Source organism: Pongo abelii, chromosome 5 (assembly GCF_028885655.2).
Source record: "Pongo abelii isolate AG06213 chromosome 5, NHGRI_mPonAbe1-v2.0_pri, whole genome shotgun sequence".
NCBI classification, from domain to species: domain Eukaryota; kingdom Metazoa; phylum Chordata; class Mammalia; order Primates; family Hominidae; genus Pongo; species Pongo abelii.
Genome location: NC_071990.2, coordinates 75,796,504 through 75,815,878, shown reverse-complemented (window position 1 = coordinate 75,815,878; position 19,375 = coordinate 75,796,504). Strand labels below are relative to the sequence as shown.

The 19,375-nt window shown below is 40.7% G+C and overlaps 1 protein-coding gene across 6 annotated transcripts in view; it reads left to right on the top strand.

Moving 5' to 3' along the window:
- The first annotated feature begins 2,561 nt into the window (after positions 1-2,561).
- Positions 2,562-19,375, top strand: part of COL12A1 (collagen type XII alpha 1 chain) — a 121,961-nt gene continuing 105,147 nt past the window's right edge. For 3 of the 6 annotated variants that reach the window (XM_063724866.1, XM_054557760.2, XM_063724864.1), the window contains exons 1-6: positions 2,562-2,955; positions 5,935-6,042; positions 13,840-13,956; positions 16,434-16,577; positions 17,017-17,076; positions 18,957-19,220. In XM_063724866.1, coding sequence (XP_063580936.1) covers positions 5,970-6,042; positions 13,840-13,956; positions 16,434-16,577; positions 17,017-17,076; positions 18,957-19,220 — 658 coding nt within the window. In that variant the 5' untranslated portion in view covers positions 2,562-2,955; positions 5,935-5,969. Of the gene's footprint in view, positions 2,956-3,397; positions 3,720-5,934; positions 6,043-13,839; positions 13,957-16,433; positions 16,578-17,016; positions 17,077-18,956; positions 19,221-19,375 lie in introns of those variants that run through there. The other 3 variants (XM_063724865.1, XM_063724867.1, XM_063724868.1) reach the window with 3 other exon arrangements.

Genomic DNA, 19,375 nt, shown 5'->3' with positions numbered 1-19,375 from the left:
GATTGCCTCTTTGTACACATTTGAATTACACTTGTGTTCCCGGGGAATCAGTATACTTGAATTAGTTTCTGGAGGAGTCTGTGTAGTCCCCAACCCGGGAGTCCTCTCCTTCCTGTTCCTCTCATCCTACTCTGGAAGTTTTGCCTAAGGATCCTTTTTGTTGAGCTAGAGAGGAAGTTTGCAGGTGGTGGTTTGTGTTACCTACACTCCTTTGCAGCAACTATTTTCAGATACGTTAAATCTAAGTATGTGAACAAGAATGCCTCGAGCAAGAGAAGATGCCCACGCGGGTTCCCAGCACGCTGCTCTTGGCTGGAGAGGGCAATGTGCACGCCCTTGGGGACAGATGCCTCTTCCACCCAGTCTGCGTCCTCCAGCCGCGGAAAGGGAAGCCCGTGACTGTCTTTGGATCCCCGGAGGGTGACTGCTCAACTCCGGGGTTGATAGATGCATTGGCAGCTCGGAGCCAAATCAACAAGAGTTCTCTCTTTTAAACAACAACAACAACAACAACAAATCAACATTCAGAGTTACATGCTCCTCAGTCAACAACACCGCCATCACACACACACACACACACACACACACACACACACACACACACACACACACAGAGAGAACATCTGGGCCGAAATACAAACACCAGCCAGCTTGGGCTGGCGTGCAAAGTAGCAGTTTTCCTTTTCCCTTTCTGGATGGGGTGTCGTTGTCCGGGGGCTTCCCTGGCCGTTTCAGGCAGCGGAGCAGGCCAAGGGCGCAGCCCTAGTGGGTGCCCGCTTGGCGGCCTGAGGGACTTCTCTGCTCTCGGGCTCGGTTTTTGCGGCTGCCATCAGTCCACGCGCGGTCTGTAAGCCTGGTTGGACTGGGCTCCCTGCTCTTTGTGTGTTGGGTGCAGAGGCGAGTGAAGGGCTAGCTTGGGCGCAGACGCCGGCTGTCGACAAATTCGGGGCTCAGTGATACCAGGGCAATGTGGCTGCAAGCCTGATTGGGCGCAACGTTGAGAAGGTCGGGTGTTCCATCCGTGGGACGCGCTCACGCACTAGGGGTTTGTCAGACACCCTGGTTGTGAGGATTTGAAGGGGGAAAAGCTTGTGCACTGTGTAGGCTCTTTGTGCGAGCTGCCCAGCTGGACTTCGAGTGGGCTGTGTGCTTGGGGAATGTGCAGAGGCGGCGATTCCTATTTGTCTTCATTGTCTCCCTCTTGTCTTCTCTCTTGCTTTTGCCGGCTTCTGCTGGAAGCAGCCTGTGTGTGGGGAGATGTGCAGAAAGGGGAGCGCTCTACAAGTTCTTGTCATTCGAAAGGCAAGTTTGGAGGCTACCGCGCCTAGTGGAGAGGGAAGGCCAAATTTGCAGACGTCAGAGCCAATGGGGAAGAGAGGTTTACATTGGGAGCATGCCCTCCGATTCTACTATGGCGGGCGCTTAGTTCCAGAGAAGAAGCTCTTCTGTTCCCTCGCGCCCCACCCCGGTCCTTTGTTGTTCAACGTTCCCCCAGCGTTACGGGAGTAACCTTTGGGCTTCAAGAGACCAAAACGGTGCAGGGCCTATACTGAGGTCAGACGTTATAATCAGAATCTCTCCAGTAGCATTTTTCTGATTTCTTGGTGTGAGTGCTCGAAGCTTCCTCCCGTGCGCCTTGTACAATCTGGCAACCCTGAGTACCAGACTCCCTGCCCAGGAACAAGGGGTAGGATGCCAGGATGGAGGGAGCTGTAAGAAGAGGCGACGTTGCTGGTGGAATATCAGCCCCCTATTTGGCTTCTCCAGTATTGTGTGTGGAGGGGTGCTTTGGGGTTTCAAACTTACTCCTCTTTGCCCCTTTGGCCCCGCGAGGTTTTAAGGGCAGAGCTTCCAGTCCGAAGCCTCCGCTCGGGGCCAGGTTTTGCTCTGGTCCAGGTGAGAAGTTTCTGCAGTGGATGGAACTTGTTACTGAGCGGCTTCCTATTCTGAGAACTCCTGGGTTTCATAGCTTTCCTCTCCCTCTCTTTTGGCTCAACTTAAGTCTCCCAGTTCCGTCCTGAAGCACCAGGGGAGTGAGAGAGAACTGGGAAAGCCATCCCATCACTGAGCCCCGCGCGGGCGGCTGTCCGGGTTTCCAATCGCGCTTGGAGATTGAAAAAGACAGAAGGCGCGCCGCGTGTACAGACAGTTAGTTAATGGAAATCCTGTAAATCCGTTTTAAGTGCACCCAGGACAGAGGGGGAGGAAGATGGAGATGGTGATATCAGATGAAGGATGGAGATCGGCAGGAGCGGGGGTGAATGGGTTACGTATCCTTGCATTTCCGAAAATGGGAGTCGCTCCCCTCCCCATTGTTCTTAATTTAGAAAAATTCATTAAAGAAATCGCAGGGATAGGGAAACCCGAGCTTCCCAGTCCGCCCCAAGTGGTGGAGTACGCGGCTTCCCTTGGCAGGGAACCCGGCTGCGGCTGTCCCCCTCTCCGCTCCCTCCCTTCTCCCCGCCCCCCAGCGGGGCACTGCTACTACGGCGATCGCCACCTCACGCCGAAGGAATGCTCGAAGTATGCACACGTTCCCAAAAGTAGACCTCCTTCACCGCCGGAGGAGCATACATCACCCCGTGGCAGCCGTCCACCTTCTCAGGCGTTTCGTAACCGAGTAAACTGAGAGCTGGGAACAGCCCTCTATTAAGTAGCCCGCGGCGCGGAGTCTCTTTCCACTTGGCGAAGGCGAACCGCCCCAGACGCGTCCGCGCGCCGGCAGCTGCAGGCTCAGGCGGTCTCCAGTCGTCCTGCCGCGCCCGCCTCTCCTCCTGGGATTGTCCTCCTCCTCCTGGACTTCCCTGCAGCTGCCCACGCCTCGGCGGCCGCCAGGTGCTCCTGGAGCGCAGCGCCTATCGCCGGGGCGTGTGGGGGCCACACCGAGCACCAGCTTCTCCGACGCCGGGAAGTCGCTGTCGCCGCCGCTACCTCTCCCTGTTGCCGCCGCCTCAGGTCAGCCTGGTTTCTGTCCCCTTTCCCCTACCCCATCATTCCCAGAGACAACTCGGGAAACGGCGTCTAGCTTGCACCTTGCCCGGAGCGGTGAAGAATCCTGGGCGAGGACAGTTTGGACTTGTAATAGTGTAAATGGGCTAGAGCTTTTCCTTGTATACTGGGATTTCGAGATTCTTTGAGGTTTTTGAGGGAGAGGGGAATGTTGCTTTTCTTAAGAGCTGAGCAAGGTTTTGTGCGCGGAAGGCATCCCGTTCAGTGTTTCCGTTTCTAGAGGAGTTTCATCTGTAGATGGCTGTCGATTTCAATGGAGGGCGCGCCGGGTTCTGGGGCGGCAGGGCCCTGGTTATCTCGCTGCTGTGGCTTTGTCGGGGAGGGCAGGCGTGCGGCGGGAGCACTGGGAAGATATTTTGGTGACGCACGGTGCGGAATTCTTTGGAGGGCCCGCTGAGTGCTCTGCAGCTCGTCGAGGCTGCACGGGTGTGTGTAGCATCTCGTAACAGATTCCTAGTGTAGTGTTCTGGCTCCTTCCTCCCCTACCTTTCAGAGCATCCGAGATGGTGGGTTAGGCAGCACTAGGGTACTTATTCTTGGCGGACTTTCCCCAGCTCCGGGAGAAAGTCCCCTCTCCGACTCCTTCCCGGTGCATTGGTGGAGGCCCTATTCGGGGTCTGTGAGATCTCCGCGGCGGTTTCTCACTCAAATCCTAGACTTGTGGGGATCAGAAAGCGTGGGTCGCCGGACTCGTTCACCGAGCGGAACAGGTACCCCCAAGCGGGCGTCCTCGGGAGCCCTCCAGTGACCAGTTCAGGGCTCCCTGGGACTCTGGGCCAGGGAGACTTTCGATCCGGACTCAGTAGTCTTCTACTGAATGCTGGGGAAGGATGGGGCAGGAAAGGAAATAAACGCTAAGCTCTCCTTTGGCTAATGCCAAGGTCGTGGTGGGTGGGAGAGGAGGTAGGCGAGGCGCACGCGGTGTGTGTGTGTGTGTGTGTGTGTGTGTGTGTGCGTTTGTGTGATTTTCTTTTTAACTGGACGCGGGAGTTAAGGAATTGGGTTCTTCCAGCAGGGAATTGGGAGGGAGCGAGTTGGCAGAAGGGGACGAGTCCACTTAGCTCCCACTCCCACCCCAATGGACTCATTTTTATTCATGAGAGTGAAGTGAGGGAGTCCTCGCTGCCACGTAGGGGCGGCCGCTTTCAGATATTTATGTCTGAGAATGCTCAATGAAGTGTTGCTAAGCATTCAAATGAATGTTTTGGCTAAAAAGGAGAGAAAGCGTTTTCTTTTTTAAAACATATATGGACGGGATGCTTGGCTGGCTGGCGTTCCGATATCCCGGCGCGAGATGATTCATTCTTGCAGCTAAGTCGGGAAAGCGATAGGTGGCGATCGAGACCCAGCAAAAGTGTTTCCACTCAGGTTTTCGTTGAGTTCAGCTGTTAAAAAAAAAAAAAAAAAAATCTGCACACAGCTTTTCGGTGGGTCGATTGTTCGTCTTTAACTTTTCGCGAGCACGACTGCCAACTGAGTTGGAGATTATTATACCAAAGTTAAGGCCAGATGATTGGAACAATGGGCCAGTCTCACCTCTTGCTTTTCACTGATGTAGAAGAAGGTTAGAAATGTCAAACAGTTGTTAATTAGGAAGAAAGAAATTGCTAGACCCCTTAGATACTTAGGGCAGTGCCAAAATTTTAATCTTGGCTTCATAAAAAGGAGCTGCAGGCAATTTGGCAAACCTGCTCATCAGACATTTAAAATGCAATTTACATACAGGCTGAGGAAAGCTGCCCTCATGCTTTGTGCCAATAATTTGGAAAGTCATTGTTGGAGATTGTCAGTTTCTTTTCTCAAAGAGGCCTCGACCTTTGGCTCATTTTTGCATTTCGACGCAGGACAGTCTCCTATCCCCCTCCATTTTTCCTGCGGCCTAGGCTCTTGGCTTACAATAATTTATGTACCACAGAGTCAACTCTTTTTATGTTTTGCCACTGGCAGCTTCCCAGTTCAGTTCCTTGCTAGTAGCTTTTGTCTTTGGGTTGAACCCTAGACTATTTTGGGAGATTCCATTCTGTAGACATGGGTTAAGTACCTACTGTGTGCTGGGAAACCACAAAGATGAATAAGATTCTTTGTCTTTAAGGAGTTCATAATGTAATTACAAAATTAGAAAAAATCAGAACAGAACATATTCTCCTCTGGGGCATATATACTAATAATCTTCCAGCTTAAATAAACAGTTAAATACAAAGATTATTATTGATAATTTTTATTTAAAAACACGTTGGAAAAACAGACAAGGGTGTCTTGCTTCTTCCATTTTGCTGCCTTATTTGTTATGATGTATTTTGGAGTTGTTTTTCCCTCATCTCAGGTAAAGGATTTATCAGATGTGAAAACAACACGGTTAGCAGGAGGGTCAGGTTTCAGCTGGGCCTTACAAATTTCTGTATAATCCATTTCAGATCTTATGGAGCTGCATATTTGAAAGCAGAACAAAATGAAGAAAAAAGAATTAAAAAGGTTTATTATACTTTTCCAAATTACCCTGAGACCACTAAAGTACAGTTACCCAAAGAGTTCAGCAGCTAGGAAAAAGCAGTCAAATAAAATCCCCAGCTGGAAGAGACATTTAGTTGAGTGAGGGATAAAATGACCTCTGAATTAGCCATTACCCAGGCAGGATGAAGTCATGTGAGGGCTGGTAAGGCCTTCACCCGGGATGCTAAGCAGGACCAGTCTCCAGGAGAACAGGACCCTTTTTAAACTTGAACTTCCTCCTAGGGCCATGATTAAACTTCTGTAGACGAACTTGACTTCCACTGCTTCACAATAGGCCCATTATGTGCTGGAGTAGGCCCTGTGGTTATTAAGGCAGATCTGGTCGGGTTCTGGACTAGGTCCAGGCTCCAGTTCTAACCTGGTTCAAGGCCTGCCCAGACCCAGTTCTGATGCGGTCACTGCTTCCTCCCGCAGATCTCTTCATGCCGCTGTAAGCTCGGAGGCCGAGGATGCGGAGTAGGCTTCCCCCAGCGCTTGCCGCCCTGGGCGCGGCCCTGCTCCTGTCTTCCATTGAGGCAGAAGGTAAAAGGCTCCCTTCCCCTTCACCGAGTGACAATGCAAAATTCAAGAAAGGAAAAAACACATCTTTCTTGCTTCTATTGCTTGCTCTGTTTTCCCTGCGCTTCGTGCTTTCTCCGGTGGTTTCTCTCCTTCAGAGAAACGCCCCTTTCTCCTGAGGTTTGTCCATTTCCCAGCTCTCAGGTCCAGCTCTTTCGTATTCTGCTTAATGCATTCCGTACAGTGCTGTGTGATCTTCTTGAGCTTGTCTCTGCGGTGTGCTGTCCACACTGCCACCTGCACTGCCGCCTAATGAGAGGACCAGCCGCCCGAGAGGGGGCGACGGCTCTTATCAGCGCAATCAACAGGACACCTCCGGGTGGCACCCAGGAGCCCCGAAGAGCGGGCGCACTCGCTCGCTTGGCTGGTAACCAACCACCTGGCTCGGGGCTGCGACCTCGGTGACAGAACACAATAAAAGACTCCAACAGCGCTGGCTCTGCGCCTCTGTGTGCTTTGTGGGGAGCTCAGTCGGCGGGGCGGACGGTGCGGGCAGATGAGCCAGCAGCCAAGCAGCCTGGGGGATGATGGCAGGCAAGCGGAGATCCGGGACCCCGGGTGTTCGCATGACCTAGGGTCGCGGCTGTCCCTGTTGGTTCGCAGGGCTCCAAGGCGCGTGGCCTGGACTGGCCCAGCTCAGACAGGTTGAGCCTGGGCCAAGGTTTCCAGCCTGGGAAGCGAGCGCGCGCCGGAGTTGCTGGGCACCACCTCCAGTGTCCTGCCCTTGCTCCCTCCTGCCTCCCTCAGGGAGAGCCGGGTGCGTCGGACCTTCCCGCGGAGGCGGTGGGGCGCTGCGAGATGGGTTTCCAAAACGGCGCCGTGTGGCCCCTCCTCTAGAAAATGGAGGGGTTTTGTTAGATGTCCCACCCAATTTTATTTGTTGTGTGCACTTGATGTCTTAATTTCTCAGTGTTCATTAAACAAGCCATTTCTATATGTCAACCCCATGGCGGCTTCTGTGGTCCCTCAGTTGTCATTGGAGACCTGACAAATTAGTTTTCTTATTCTGCAAAGAAAATGGGGTAATGTCATGAAAGATATCTTTTTTTTTTCAATAAATAAATACCCCTGATGAAGTTAAGGGAGGAAAAAAAAAAACACTTCTGCAAGTGACAGCTGTGGAAGTTCTGGGTTAAGGTGTGCTTTTTTAGAGGCTCTGAGAAAGTATGGTTGTTTGCATGATTATGCCAAGGTTTTCAAGGTTTCTATAGTGTTGGATTTTCTACTTCAAGACTACAGGTAAAAAAAAAATTAGGGGAAGCAGAGTGTTTCCAAAATGTATGGCATGTTAAGAAAAGTGACAGAAACTTGCTGACTTTTCTTAGCTGACGAATATTTTATGAATGTAGAGGCTTTTCAGAGTGGCCTCTGTGAAGTAATAGTCAGATGAGGTTGCTTTTAATGTTCCTTTCTATGTCGTTGTTAGGAAGGAATTTTATTTGAGGAACTTCTGGAGGCCCTACTACAGATATTTTTAGATAATTCACTGAAGTGGCCCATTTATTGCTCATTAAGAAAATAGTTATTTGAAAATCAGAAAGAGTTGAGAATTCTTAGAAAAAGAATTAGGCTGGAAATGATGTAAGTGGAAAAAATTGATTCTGAATTAGATTGGCTGGTTAGCAAAGTGCAGTTAAAAAGAACAGCTTACTATCTACATTTCTGATTATTCCCATATTATATTTTATCTTTTAAATTTGTGTATTTCCATATGGTACAGCTCTTTCTTTTTTTGCTTTCTTAAACTGTGTCTTTTCTTGTATCCCATCTCCTTAAGTTAGTATTTAATAATCATATTTTAATAGGATTCATTTTTTGGCCTTATTCTCTAGTTTGGCATTGTCAAATAGAAATATGGTATGAACCACAAATGTAAGCCACATATGTAACCTACATTTTTTTCTGGTAGCCACATTCAAAATGGAAAAAGAAACAGGATAAATTAAATTTTATAATGTATTTTACTTAACCTAAATTATTTCATCATGGGGCCAATATGAAAATTATTAGTGAGATACTTGACTTTTTTTGTACTAAGTCTTTGACAATTGGGTGTGTATTTTATACTTACAGTGCAGTTTATTCCTTAAATTATTTTTATTTTTCCTGAGACAGAGTCTTGCTCTGTTGCCCAGGCTGGAGTGTAGTGGCTTGATCTCGGCTCACTGCAGCCTCCGCCTCCTGGGTTCAAGTGATTCCTATGCCTTAACCTCCTGAGTAGCTGGTACTACAGGGGTTTGCCACCATGCCTGGCTAATTTTTGTATTTTTAGTAGAGACGGGGTTTCACCATGTTGGCCAGGCTGGTCTCGAACCCCTGGCCTCAATTGATCCACCTGCTTCGGCCTCCTAAAATGCTGGGATTACAGGCAGCACAGTTTATTTCCTACTGGCCACATTTTAAGAGCTTGCTAGCCACAGATGTCTGGTTGCTCCCGTGTTGGACAGCACAGCTCTGCTGTTGACTACTAAGTGGTGCTAGGAGCCTTTGAAGGGCTGACAAAATTTGGGGCCAAAGCCTTTCTGGGGACACTGGGCTGGAACCAGAATTTCTTTGAAATATTTCTGTTGGGGGCATTTCAAAATTTCAACTTGGGACTCTATTTGGTACCATGCCATTTTGATCTGAGTCCTAAAGTAGCCACAGTTATGTTTCTTTTCCTTTCATGACTCACACTTGCACTCTTATATTCATACTATTTTGTCGCCATTTTCTATGACCTTAATGTTTTGTATATTAAAAACCCAATACCTTTTTGAAAACATTAATTAAAATGTTTTGGCATTCACTTTTTGCATTTCTTCTTTTTTATAGTGGTAATATTTTTGTCTTGTTTTTCTTTTGCTTATTTGTATTAGGAGCTATATTTTTCATACTATGTTATCTTATCCTATAGAAATAAGAGTGGAAATGATTTTTTTCACTTCGTATTTATAATTTTTAGCCACTGCAGAGACTTTATCAACCATATCACTGCATAGACTTTATCAACTGTATCTGAGTGGCCTAGAATGTATGAATTATTTTTGGTTCATGTATCATACAGTATGTTAATTATCCTGTAGAAAACTTAACACTTTGCATATAAAGGTTAATGGTCAGTATTCCCTGAGAACTGGGCACTTTTCTAATTAATCTAGGATTAGAGATGAACACAAGTTTTCTGAAAAACAGTGTAATTTTGGTTAGTCCGATTTATAGTTTATAATATATAATGAACAATTGAATATTATAAATTCATCAGTGAGTTGTGGCTATAGCTTTGTCTTGTGTCTAGGTTGAGACTAATTTGTATATATTTTTATAATCCTATGTCTAATTTGTGTTATAACAGAAATTTCAAACTAGAGGCTAACATAGAGATCATCTATTCTACTTCTCTCATTTTCCAAATGAGAAAATGAGGCCCAGAGAGGCTGAATCACTTGGTCAACTAACGCACTTACTTAGATATGAAAAACAGACAAGACCCCAGTCTTCTAGTCCTAGGTTAGTGCTGGTTTGCTCACACTGTGCTTTCTTTGTGCTTGACAACTGGTTGATCCGGAAAGTTTAATGAGAGGGCATGTTTTGTAATGTGTACAAAATAATCTGTAGCTTATTCTAAAATATTGTCTTTTCAACTGATTGTTTATGGTACCTTGAAAACTCAAATGAAATGAATTTCTATATCATGGCAAAGATCATTAAAGTTATGCTAATTTTGCATGGCAAATGTAAATTAATGCCTATAGAATATAGTTAACTCATCACATGTTGCACATTTGTCAAGGTTTCTCCTATTAAGGTAGTATCCTTTCCAGTGTTGTTATCACAGATATCAAACTAAAGATCTTACTAGTTCATCAAGATATTTTAGTAGTGTATTCTTAGTTTTGATTTATCTATAGCGCATTATATATACTTACCAAAACTTATTAGACTCCTCTACTCCCTCTCATCCGTTTTCCCACCTGTCTATCCATCCTTCCCTTCATTCATCTCTGAAGCGGCCGGTAATTTCTTGGACATAGCCCCTTTTTGGGTGCCCTATTAAAAATGTTTCAAAAAGTTATATATCAAGATGGACACTTTAGTTTTAAATGCTTGAACAAGTGTATAAAGTTAATATACCAAATTTCATCTGTATCTGAATTGGAGATACCTGAATACCACATATTTATGTATATATGTATAATAATATGTAATATGTCATAACAATATTACATATGTAATACATATGTAATATGTATAATATATACACATATAATTATATGTGTATGTATATATATAAATCAGCTACATATGAATATTGTTTATATTTACAAATATAGGTGTATATTAAAAATGTGTATATATTAAACCCATTTATGCCTAGTGTTCCATTATTGGAATGCTAAGCATGTGGGAGTGATTTATATCCTACTGCTCAAGGTCATTGCCAAGGTCTGATTACAAAAATTCAAAAAATTGCAACCTCAGGCATAAATGGGTTAAAAGCAACTACATATAAATATTGTTTTCTAAAGTTAATTTTTGATGGAAATATTTCTTCTACTTTGCATTTAATCTAGTACAGTAGAAAACTGTATGTTTTGTTCAGACCATGGAATCCAAGTGTTGTTGCCTATTGGCTGTGTTAATCTCTCTGAATTTCACTGATTTATCTGTAAAGCAGGGATAATAAGGCCCATCATTGGGTTCTTATAAGGAAAAAAGTGGCAACACAGTAACCAGCTCTCTGCCTGTTATAGAGGACTCTATAACGCTCAGCAAGTTTCGCTATTATTATCATTCCCAAAATGTCCTAAATCCTGCCAGTTTATGTAACAAAAATTTCATCAGAATGAGTCTTCGTAGCATAGTGTTTTGATAACAAAAAACATTATCTGTAAATATGAAATTAAACTATAAGAATAAAAATACTTAAAATTTTAGTCTCTTCACTATCAGTATTCAGGTTTTTTGAATATATGTAAGATTGTTATTTATTTATAATTTTCATTCCGTTTCTCTTGGTTCAGATTCTCGTCCTATGCAACTGTGGCTCTTTGCAGTTAGAATCAATATGCAGCTAGCGCATAATTGAAAATTTTCGGGCTGGGCACAGTGGCTCATGCCTACAATCCCAGCACTGTGGGAGGCCGAGGCGGGCGGATCCCCTGTGGTCAGGACTTCAAGAGCAGCCTGACCAACATGGAGAAACCCCATCTCTACTAAAAATACAAAAGTAGCCAGGCATGGTGGAGCACGCCTGTAATCCCTGCTACTCAGGAGGCCGAGGCAGGAGAATCGCTTGAACCTAGGAGGCTGAGGTTGCGGTGAGCCAAGTTCGTACCACTGCACTCCAGCCTGGGAAACAAGAGCGAAACTCCGTCTCAAAACAAAAAAAAAAAGAAAAGAAAAGAAAAGAAAATTTCCAGCATCAGCATTGTCTTAGGGAACACTTAGACTCTGTGATGATGTAATGGTGTTTATGAATTATTTTTATGTAAAAGAAAATATTTTCAAAATTAATAAAGTACATTTTTCAGCATTGATTTATGTTGACACGGGTCATACACTCACATCTGCTTTATTATTATTTTGTCATGAAACAAACAAACAAATGTACAAATAGAATGGCATGCCTGAAAAGCTGTACATGCAATAAAATCGGCCAGAAGAAAAGTGAAGCGGGCTCTCTGTTGTACCCATGAGGGTTGGCCATTCTTTCCTACTTTGATTCCCACATACCACAGTTTCTATGAACACCTCAAGATCCTCTGAAATGTTAAAGACTTTTCCCCACAGTCAATTTTTCAGTTTATCTGGAATCCTGGTCATTTGGATATCAACAAGGGGGGCTGCTACTGCCCTTCAGCAGTTTTAACCTAATGTCCGCTGCTTCAGGTCATTTTCCTTCCAAGGTTGGTGGTACTGTTTTTCCATGTACTGATTTTTTTTAAAAGCATGCTCAGGCCAGTGTGTCTGCCTTTGCATTAAATTTGTCCTGAGCCATTGCTATTGGAACAATATTTTATAATGATATTCTTAATACCCATTGTCCTATTAACATCTGTTGCATGCATGTTATACTAAGTGATGAGTACAGCTAAATCTCAAAATGTGATTAAAGACTGAAGAATGTTGAGTAATTAAACTATGCATGTAGATTAATAGTCTAATCTCACTGCCTGTGTATGGATAGTAAGAATATAACATTCATTCCAATACTAGTGTATCCAATAAAAATAAAAAGCCATCTCCTATAGTTGGAGGCAGCAGTCCACTAAAGCAAATGTTTGCTTAATTATTTCCATTAAAACATGTTATTAATATTACATAAATCTTTAACCCCAGTTAAATTCTGTGACTCATGTCTCAAAGCTACTAGTGTATTTTAATTGACCTTTGAAAAAACCTAAAAGGAAATTGTAATCTCTCAAAACAGATGCAAAAATTCTGACTCACAAGGAATACTCTCAGACTAAAACATTTTAAGAAGAGTGTGGCTGAAAGTCATCTTAATTTGTTGACCTGTTTCAAGAGTAATAATTTTTAATTCATCAACCATGCACTGACAGTGAGTCAGTACAATGCTGCATGATGAGGCATGAACATTGTAGGGAGAATATCATTATAAAATATTTAGGAAACGTCTTTGTGTAATGACTACTGTACATGGAGGCTTTTGTTCATTGTGGGAAACTAAAAACAAGTCAACATTTCATTGACACATGCATGATGCTGTACAGTTTTGTATGTAAACTATTTCTTTCTGTACTTTTCAGTTATCCCTGTCATTGACTTTTCCAAGTTTTTATGCGCAGTCATGTCTTCAGATCACTGATCCTTCTTCACTGTTTTCTTTAAGTTCTGTAAATAAATGTCCATAAATATACATTGATGTTGTCTTTTCATAATTAACCATTGTTTTGTAAAGGACCATACTGGCATTTTAATCTAAAATGCCCTTTCTAGTATGGAGTATACCTGCTGCAAAGGAAACAATAGTGTTGGTTTACACCCTGGAACATTCAGCAAGCTGGTGTAAACAGGCAGAATATTAGTTTTATAAACTTTTGAATATCACTATTTATATATTTATAAATTATTGACATCACTTATTTTTGAATCCTTGCCTATGAATATGAATATACATTTAAATGTATATTTCCTTGTCAGATATAACTGTTTCCCATGATTCCTCATTTTCATTAAAATATATTTTTCATCTCTGCTACATATTGAGATTTATCAAATAACAATGAATAATTACAAGGCAAATAATGCAGAGAATGAACCAAAACCATCGTTGATTCTTGTCCATATTATGGAAAAAAACATATTATGTCAACGTTTTGAATTAACTTCTCTGGTTGTAAGCAGGTTGTGATTTGGCATGCTTGTTCAAAATGCACTCAGCATGTATCGAAATTCCTTTAATTGTTATGTGAATTGTTTGCATATGTGGTTATTATATGTGATTTCATTGTACTTGTATGTACTTGTATCCAAATATGTTTCTATTATGCTTGATTTTGCTGGCCATTCTTGAATGACCTAGCAACTCAAGAATCAAAAGTGTTTTTTGTGCTGTCTTCTGTAATATGTATACTCTCTGATGTTTTGTCAGCTTTTAGTTTTATTCTTATCCAACAACATATCTTTTATATTTGTTGGAAACAAATTTATGCAAAGACAATTTTAGAAAGCTTTGCTCAACACAATTCTTTATTAATTAAATTGACCATTTTGTGACATTGAAAAGTTTAATAATATAAACTCTCTCTTTTGCAGTTGACCCACCTTCAGACTTGAATTTTAAAATTATAGATGAAAATACTGTTCATATGTCATGGGCAAAACCAGTTGATCCAATTGTGGGTTACAGAATAACGGTGGACCCTACAACGGGTAAGTTTTGAGACTGGGGTTTTAGGACAGAAGCATCAAGATGATATAACTCAATCTCCACCTCTTCTCCCATTTCATCATGAAGAAGCTGAGCTTTAGGAAGGCTGAGGGATTTGATCCATGTCACCAGACATTTGCTGAACTCAGGTTTCAGATTTCCAGCCTAGTATCCACTATTATATTTTAATGTTATTGAGTTTAACATGTTTTGCTGTGGTAGGCTGTTATTATTAAAAATTGACTCTATTTTTACCTGATCAGAATATTGTTAGTAACCTTTGATTTTATAGAATCAAATCCTCATTCCTTGGCATTCTTGAATTACTTAATCTTTTCAACATTTAAAGTATCAGCTGATGAAGTAAGTTGTTACACCTTACCCAGTGTCCTACACATTTCAGTATCCAGGAAACACTATTCTGTGATAATGGTAAACAACCATGATGACAGATAAGAGTTTACTTTGGCTAGGTGGATTCCATAGACACTAGGCTGAATCCTTGGAAAACAAAACAAAACTTGTTTTGCTTGTTCTCAGGCATTATCTTTAGTGTTAATAATGTTGCCAAAATGTGGAGAACCAAACTCTATTGATTAATTTTTAGTTCTAAAATGGAATGAGAAAATAACCATTTCTTCTGACTGTAACTAGTTCAACCATTGTGGAAGACAGAGTGGCGATTCCTTAAGGATCTAGAACTAGAAATACCATTTGGCCCAGCCATCCCATTTCTAGGTATACACCCAAAGGATTATAAGTCATGCTGCTATAAAGACACATGCACACGTATGTTCATTGTGGCACTTATTCACAATAGCAAAGACTTGGAACCAACCCAAATGTCCGTCAATGATAGACTGGATTAAGAAAATGTGGCACATATATACCATGGAATACTATGCAGCCATAAAAAAGGATGAGTTCATGTCATTTATAGGGACATGGATGAAGCTGGAAACCATCATTCTTAGCAAACTATTGCAAGGACAAAAAACCAAACACCACATGTTCTCACTCATAGGTGGGAATTGAACAATGAGAACACATGGACACAGGAAGGGGAACATCGCACACTGGGGCCTGTCATGGGGTGGGGGGAGGGAGGAGGGATAGCATTAGGAGATATACCTAATGTAAAGAGTTAATGGGTGCAGCACACCAACATGGCACACATATACGTATGTAACAAACCTGCACGTTGTGCACATGTACTCTAGAACTTAAAGTATAATTTAAAAAATACTAAAAAAAAACAAAGAAAATAACTACTTCCACTAACATTAGCTAAATGGTAGGAAGAAGTCTTGACTGGCTGACAGTAGAGGTGGAAGATGTCAACACAACTTATTACTAGAACTGTGTTTATTTATCTTTTAGCCTTTAAAAATACCAATGATTTTACATATCAATTTACCAGGAAACAGCTTTTTTTAAAAAGATGATTTAAAAACTTAAAAAGGGATAAAAAATTTACTTTTTTCTCTTTCAGTCTTTTCTCCCCAAATATATTTGCAGTTAACTTATTCATTCCAAAGCAGAAAATCAGTTCTAACAGGGTCCATCCAGTTTCTAGATGTTGGGAATAACTTGACACCCAACACTTCCAAAACTGGCACTGGGGCTACCCATCCTGGCAGAGTCTGAGAGTCTTAATGTCCTCTGGGGATCTTGGTTGGTTTTGCATGTTCCACCTGCAAACCAAGAGCATTTTTTCAGTGGTCTGTTGCACCTGTTATCTTTCCTAATTATTTATATTTTGATGAAAACAATATAATTAAAAATATAGTCAGGCACGTAATTCCCAGGAACCACCAGGTTTCCTGATTGAATTGAGAATTAACAGAATGTAGAAGGGAGTACATAACTGCCAAAATATAAGTAAACACCTGGTTATACTGGACCTTGAAATATTTGATACCTGCTTAAGTCAATGCAGAGGTCAATGTTACCCATTAAGACATGTAGCCATTTGAGTATGGAATATGCACTGCTTCCACACAGATTTTTTCCCACTAGGGGTTGGTCTAAACCTATGGGGTTTGTTTTCTTTGAGTTTATTTTCATCTCTTATTTCTCTCTCTCTGCTCTCCTCCAATGCATAATTTAAAATTAAATTCATTTTCTCTGCTTTATCTCTCATTTATAAAACTGTTATCTACCATTAGTCTCCAAAACCAATGAAAGATTTTTAGTTTGATATTCTGGTATACCTTTAAACTAGAAATGTCTGGAATTCTCAAACAAGTATTAAATATGATTGTAACAAATAAAAGCAATACCAGTCCATTTATTAAATTTCTAAAATTCAAAATTTTAGTTTTGGAAGGCAGTAAAAAATAATGTTTGAGTGTCCTGAAAAAATGTATATACTGAATTTTTCAGATTTTGAGTACCTCTGGGAATTACAATGTATTGTGTTGTGTTATATGTGAAAAATGTTTTGTTGCATTCATGTTTTTCCTTTTTATATTTCCAGATGGGCCTACTAAAGAATTTACCCTTGCAGCTAGTACCACTGAAACGTTATTGTCAGAACTTGTACCTGAAACAGAGTATGTGGTGACAATAACTTCATATGATGAAGTAGAAGAAAGTGTACCAGTTATAGGACAACTAACAAGTAAGCACACATATAAATTAAAATATTTGTATACTTTTTATTTTGCAGAAGGTTTTTCCAACTGCAGATTTAATCTTTTATGATACAAAGTTAATTTACACCAGTACTAACTATTTTTTTCTGTTATCCTAGTTATTAGTGGACATGAATAATTCATTCCTGATTTATAAATCTGGTCAGTAATGTTATGAATGAAGAGCATTAAAAATGTTAAACTTTGCTGGACAACAATGTGAATATCTTTTTGAAAAATCTCAAAAATATCACTAAAATAACTTACTTGCAAGGGAATGATTATTTGGCAGTATTCTATGACCAGCAGGGCAGGGCCATACATTTAAGAGACAATAACAAAAACTAATATAATATATTTATTCTATTTTAAAGAGAATATCTGCTTGGGTTCATTTCCTTTTGTAATAATAAAGTTTTAACTTAGTTCAAACAGGTAGTTCAACAAAGCCAGTGGAGAAGAAACCTGGAAAAACCGAGATACAAAGTGAGTGTTTCTCTTACTATTTTTGCATAGATTCATGGGAGTCATAAATGTAGGACAGAACAGATGTTCCAATTATATACATAGATTGATCTTATTCCTATATTAATTTCTATAAGCTTTATCTAGAAGGAGCATGGACAATATAAGAATAATGTATAACTAAGTCATTATAACCTAAGTTCTGACATTCTAGCTAGTTTTTCATTCTATTTACTAGATATTCTTTTCAATGGGAGTGTTTTGAAATTGTGTGTGTCCAACCTTTCCTGCAGAATTTTGGCAATAGGTGAAAACAAAGCACATCTCAGGACTCAACTCATTTCTCAAAGACAAACTGATAGCAGTAGGTGGTACTTAGGAATATATGAGAAATACAGGGCTGGAACATGAGAGAGATGCCCTCAGCTAGTGTTCAAAGCAATACAATTGCCATGAAAATACTTTTCTAAGTCTATGTGTATGTTAGCTCCTCTCTAGGTTATTTACATGGCCTTAGTTGATGGTAGTTGTAACCTTTTTGAGAGTCTCTGGAACACACCTCTTATAAATTGGTGCATTTGTAATCAGATGAAAGCAATTTTATTTAGTCTAGATCTTGCAGTTATTAGCCTCCTTTTGTCTTATACTGCTTTTCTGACTTATGGGGATAGATCCTTAAGGGGTTTCTTGGACTTCTAATTTTGTCACCTCGTAAAACTTGGATTTATGACCCAGAATGACAATAAAAAGATTATAAACACAAAGGTCTTTTTATCTGGAAATATTCCCTCCAGAACACTGTTTATCATTATTTCAGATGTGAATATTTTCAACAATTATTATTTATTTTAAATTGAAGTATTATGCCAAGTATTGACTTTTTAATAGGCTTAAATTGACCTATTAAATAGTGTGCAAAACTTATTTAAGCATACAACTTGTATTTGGCTTGCAAAATTTTTCAGCACCCTCTCCTTCTCTTCCTAGCCAAATACTACTTTTATTACCTATCAGCTGACTGCAAGAACAAAATCATCATCAGAAAATTCACTTGGTATTGCATTACAAATACAGATTTTCATAAAACCAACCTGACCTCCACCATAGAGAGAAGGAAAGATAACATATTCAGTTACAAAATCTGATCATTGTATTCTGATAATTTCAAGATACCACATGGATTTTTAACTTTTGAATAAAAATAATTGTTTACCCTCTTTGTTCACTAAAAGTAGGTTTTAATTGTCAAATTTAAATATATTGATAATTAGGACTATATATTTTGGCTATTTTGCATAATTTTATGCTTGTTTTTACTTCTGTTAGGCTCCCTTAGCCCTCTAGACTAACCCTAATGCAAACTTTAGAGAATTATATTGAAAATTGCAAGAGAATATTAACAAACTAGGTCTTCAACTCAACTGCACTTCCTTGAATGGTACAGCAATTATTTTGTATTTATTTGTTGATATATACCAAGGAATAAAAACCCTTTGCTTATATTTCTTTTGTATGACTCCTAAATGTTTTATAAAATTTGTACTTGTAAAGAAGAGTGACGGTATAGTTTATAAAAATGGAGAGGTTGATAGCACGAATACTTGGACTTTATGCCCCTGGAGAGCAGGTTATAGATCTATTTATCTTTTTTTGTATAATGTCTTCTAAAGCAATTTAAAGACATCTAGTTCCATGAATTCATCTTGATAAAGGCATTGAAAATGCTTCTATGTGTTGTTAGTAAAATTGTATATTTCTTTGTGCATGTGGGTAAAGAACAATTGGTGAATATGTTCTAATGAACAGAATGATATAAGTAACCAACATTTTTGCAATGTTAGCACGTATTGATGAGCTGATTTAATAAAGCATCATTTAAAAAGATATCAAATGTATTTCAGAATGCTCTGTCAGTGCCTGGACTGATTTGGTTTTCCTTGTGGATGGCTCTTGGAGTGTGGGAAGAAATAATTTCAAGTACATTTTAGACTTTATTGCTGCTCTTGTGTCTGCTTTTGACATTGGGGAAGAGAAGACAAGAGTTGGAGTTGTTCAATACAGCTCTGATACCAGGACTGAATTTAACTTAAATCAGTACTACCAAAGGGATGAACTTCTTGCTGCAATAAAAAAAATTCCATATAAAGGTGGCAACACAATGACAGGTATGTTCTACAGATTTTTTTAAAGTTAAAAATAAATGAAATGTCTGTTTCAGAAAGAAATGATGCATTGCCTATTACATATTAAATATTTTTGACATTGTTCACATAGTTTTTGACTTTGGAAAAATTGTGTAGTACAGAGTAAATGAACATGT